Source organism: Haliotis rufescens, unplaced genomic scaffold, assembly GCF_023055435.1.
Source record: "Haliotis rufescens isolate VD_foot unplaced genomic scaffold, xgHalRufe1.0.p SCAF_2, whole genome shotgun sequence".
Lineage (NCBI taxonomy): Eukaryota > Metazoa > Mollusca > Gastropoda > Lepetellida > Haliotidae > Haliotis > Haliotis rufescens.
In genome coordinates, this window is record NW_025963890.1 from 50,024,969 (window position 1) to 50,029,350 (window position 4,382).

At 39.9% G+C, this 4,382-nt stretch overlaps 1 protein-coding gene across 1 annotated transcript; it reads left to right on the forward strand.

Annotated features, from left to right (window-relative positions):
• The first annotated feature begins 637 nt into the window (after positions 1 to 637).
• LOC125382092 lies at positions 638 to 2,888 on the forward strand. The gene is made up of 3 exons (XM_048400096.1): positions 638 to 900; positions 1,716 to 1,843; positions 2,168 to 2,888. Exons 1-3 carry the CDS (start codon positions 724 to 726, stop codon positions 2,454 to 2,456), a joined length of 594 nt encoding a protein of 197 aa, XP_048256053.1. The 5' UTR covers positions 638 to 723; the 3' UTR covers positions 2,457 to 2,888.
• The last annotated feature ends 1,494 nt before the right edge of the window (positions 2,889 to 4,382 follow it).

The window sequence follows — 4,382 nt, forward strand, 5'->3', positions numbered from 1 at the left end:
GGGTAACAGATACTTATTCCAAATATCTATTTCGCGTACAATAAAAAAACGTATGTATCTTATTAGTAGACAAACACAACGTAATCGTTAACGATGGCATTGCCCTTAACTTGTGTAGCGGCAGCATATGCTCACATCTGTCGTCAGAATTGGTAACTTGCAATGATTCAAGGTTCTTGAATTAATATATTTGGAATAGTTCTTCTATCAAATGAAATATGGCATTGACGTTTGTTATCAATATGTACGATCCACACTTTTCACACAGTAATGGATTTGACGAATATGCAGGTTCGTTTTTGCTGAAGCAATTGATTGTGTTGAATATATGACACGTTTTAATTAAAAGCAACTTATTTTATTCTTTGTAAGACGTTTCAGAGCTACATCTTGTTCCTTCATCAGGTGAAAGGTGAAGCAAGAATGAGCTCTGAAATGTCGCACAAAGAATAAAATAAGTTGCTTTCCATTAAAAAGTGTCATGTATTCATGCTCCCCCAACTTCTAAACGCCTATCAAAGAATTCATTGTGTTGCTTGTCCGACTTCTAAATGCCTATCAAAGAATTCATTGTGTTGCTTGTCCAACTTCTAAATGCCTATCAAAGTATTCATTGTGTTGCTTGTCCGACTTCTAAATGCCTATCAAAGAATTCATTGTGTTGCTTGTCCGACTTCTAAATGCCTATCAAAGAATTCATTGTGTTGCTTGTCCAACTTCTAAATGCCTATCAAAGTATGCATTGTGTTGCTTGCCCTATACAGTGCAGGTGTTGGACGGACTGGGACTTTCTTAGCGTTGGACTACTTACTGGACCAGGCAAGGAGCGAGGGCCGAGTCTGTGTCTACAACTGTGTGCAACACTTCCGTAGGGAGAGGATGAAAATGGTTCAGACAAAAGTTAGTTTATTTCTAAAAGATTACTAAAATGTCTGACTGAAAGTCCAGCTAACTTATGACATAGTCTGCCTTTCTGGCGTTGCATCTGCAGATCCGCCGTCGTATAGCTGGAATATTGCTGAGTGCGGCGTTAAACAACAAACAAACAGCATTAATCCCTAATCAAGGGAGGTTATTCGGAATACAAATCCTTCGAGATATTTTATTGGCATGCAATGTTCTTTGTGAAACAAGGAAGAGGTATCAGGAGTGTTTCACGTTTTTGTTCACGTTAAGAAAAACCACATCACACCTTAAGAATAAAATCACGGGAATCTTTTGACCACATACGTTACACAAGATTTCTCGTCTGTGACACTGTTGGTACAACCAGAGGTAGAAGTTGACCAATGGTTATGCATGCAGCAAACATTGCTGTGACGCCCCTCTACAAGGTCAGGTCAACGGTAGACGGTGTCTTTCTTCCTATTTTTCTTCCTCAAAATATGTTGACCCTAGTGTGCAGAAATTCAGCATAACTGTTTAGTCTCCACAATCGTTATAAAGTCAATAATATTATTACGTTACTTCTAAAAGAAAACAAACGGGATAAAAATGTTCCAATGTTAATACTGACAAGGACTTTGGTTAAATTGCTGTCATTGACGACATTATCAAATGTTGACCATGTGTTTAACGTTGTCCTGACACTATTAATATCGGTTCGGTATCAATATGCTTGTTGTATTCCTGAAGTACAACACTTCCACTTTGTATGTTTATTCAAGAGACACGTTTAAATTTCGAAAGTTTGAGTTTGTGTGATGTATTTTCAGGAGCAGTATATATTCATACACAGCATTCTCCTGGATGCCTTGCAATGTGAACAGACCTTGACTCGCCCCATCGAGCCAGTACACATCCAGTGTGAGACATGCTGGAACCGGCTTAATAATAAGCACAGGTGAGTGAGTGAGTGAGTGAGTGAGTGAGTGAGTGAGTGAGTGAGTGAGTGAGTGAGTGAGTGAGTGAGTGAGTGAGTGAGTGGGTGGGTCTGTGGGTGGGTGGGTGGGTGAGTGGGTGGGTTGGTGGATGGGCGGGTGAGTGAGTGGGTTAGTGAGTGAGTGAGTGAGTGAGTGAGTGAGTGAGTGAGTGAGTGGATGGAAGGGTGGGTGGGTGAGCGAGCGAGCGAGTGGGCGAGCGAGTGAGTGAGTGAGTGAGTGAGTGAGTGAGTGAGTGAGTGAGTTAAATGCAAAATATTGTACTGTACAGCTGATTTTGATTTTAGGGTCAATATGGACATTTCATCCATTGACAGTGATGAAGAAGATGTTCTGTATGAAAATGTTCCCCATCACTGGGTACGTCAGCTTCAACAAAGAAGTGGAGATGCGGCCTCTCTCCCCGACGTCTGTGACGTGGTCTGTGAAACAATGCCCTTGCTGCCTAGTGAAACAGACAATACAAGCGAGGAGAGGAGCCCGGAAGAGAAGACGGACGACGAGGGAGGAAGGATGAGTTGGGTGTCGCCTCTGTTAGGTACAAGTGACAGGATACAGGAGACGGGTTACGAGTGACAAGTCAGTGTTTCGTTCTGCCACATATTCCAGAGTTCCTTGAATACATATTTTGTTCATACTGTGCGTGTGTGGTGATAAGTAGGGCAGTGCACCGTATTGGTAAATTTCGTTTAAGGCCATCCATTTCTTGTATGTGTTTTAAAAACAAAATAAACTGATGTTGTGTAACTTATTCTATAACATTTTAAAGTTTTAAAACTTTTGCTTTCAGTCTTTAATAATTAATTTATGATGTAGATTGAGTTACTTTGCTTCAGTAACGAATATTTAATAAGCATAGCTGAAGAAAGATCAATCTCATCTGGTTTTATTATAGACTTCAGTGTGAAAGACTGGTTTTTCTGAAGTGTAAAGTGATATTTTCATTGCAGTGAACCTAACACTTGATATTTCACTGCAGTAACACGTTGACGGAACTATTGTTATACAAGAGTTACCTCCCCTTAAATTGTCTCCCTTTAGCGTAAATGTCAAGCCCGTACACAAACTGTTGACGTCCTTTTTACGTAAGTTCCACATTCAACAAAGCAAAATAATGACAGATGGTCTTTTATGGAGTTAATATCACTTCTTTGCCGTTTGTTATTCTCTCGAAAATCTTTCGTTATAAATTGTACATTTCTCATTTAACTCGTCAATCGAGACTGTTCGTTTCGCAAAGCGCCATTTTTGTTACTTGACCAGCGAGTATTCTTTCGCTTCCAACAGCGGTCTCCAAGTTTTCAAGAATATGTTTTGTTGATTTTGTATATAATCATATCTAAATGTATGATAAAGAATTTTCGTGACCCTAAATATTTTTGGATACTTTTGTATATATGTTTTAAGATTTTGCCAACACGAAACTACTTTTTAAATCGCAAATACAAGGGATGGTAAACCGTCCCTATGTGAAAGGTAGGGAGAATTTACGTTTCAAGGTTTTACATTTGTAATGAAATAATTTAATATTCCGGTAAATAACTACACAAAAAGTATATAATAAATAGAATATTCCTTGTGTCTCGTGAAATATCACGTTGCTCTTATCGAGTGACTCGTACGCCACTCGTGAAAATATCTCCTTTCCCTGTCACTCGATGAGTGAGTGAGTTGGGTTTACGCCGCTTTTAACAGTATTCCAGTTATATCACGGCGTGTCAGCTTAATGTGGGAGGAAAGCCCGAAATGATGCAGGTCTCAGACGTTTACCACTTCGGTGAAACCCACGAGCACGGGTATGGTGCTGACAAACCTAGAAACATAATCGGGGTGAATAGGGATTCGAACCCACAATCATAGGTTTCTGGCGTGTCCAGGGGACGCAACTCTGCACAGCGAATCGCGGCGCCTTAAACGACTGGGCCACCCGTGCCCCCGTCACTCGATGAGAGATATATGATATTTCACTCGACACATGAAATATCCTCTACTTTTTGTTATCACACCGGGGCTTATTTTTTCACAGCGGCGGGGGAATTTGATATACGAAAACTTATTATTACTTCACGTCGGAATGAAAGTTCACAGCTGGTGGGAGATGGGAATCTTAGACTAAATCCGGACATCATGTAAGCAAACGCGCTTAATATGATCAGTATCCATTGAGTGCATAATCTGCCAGTAGCATTCAATGCAATATGTTCATTATTTTGGTGATATAAGCAGTTCTCTATTAAACCTAAATGTACAGATCAAGAAGGGTGGATAAATCTTTAACTTTCAATACAATTTGTACATAAATGGTGCTTATCAATGAATGATACTATGTTAATAAATGCTTACAATGAAACTAACATCGATAACTCCAGGTGAAGTGAGGTGAAATGGGGTTTAACGTCGCGTCCAAGACTATTGCACTTATATAGCGACGTGCATGTACGTGTGTGTGTTTGTGTGGCTGCTTTTACTAGTCCGGACTGATACCGATATATAGTGCTAGCC

What these genes read in the sequence shown, in the direction of transcription:
- LOC125382092 (XM_048400096.1), top strand. Translation starts at nt 724, where the DNA reads ATGCCTATCAAAGTATGCATTGTGTTGCTTGCCCTATACAGTGCAGGT. An exon ending in TGAAAATGGTTCAGACAAAA is followed by an intron (nt 901 to 1,715) that starts GTTAGTTTATTT and finishes ATGTATTTTCAG; the next exon opens with GAGCAGTATATATTCATACA. An exon ending in CGGCTTAATAATAAGCACAG is followed by an intron (nt 1,844 to 2,167) that starts GTGAGTGAGTGA and finishes TTTTGATTTTAG; the next exon opens with GGTCAATATGGACATTTCAT.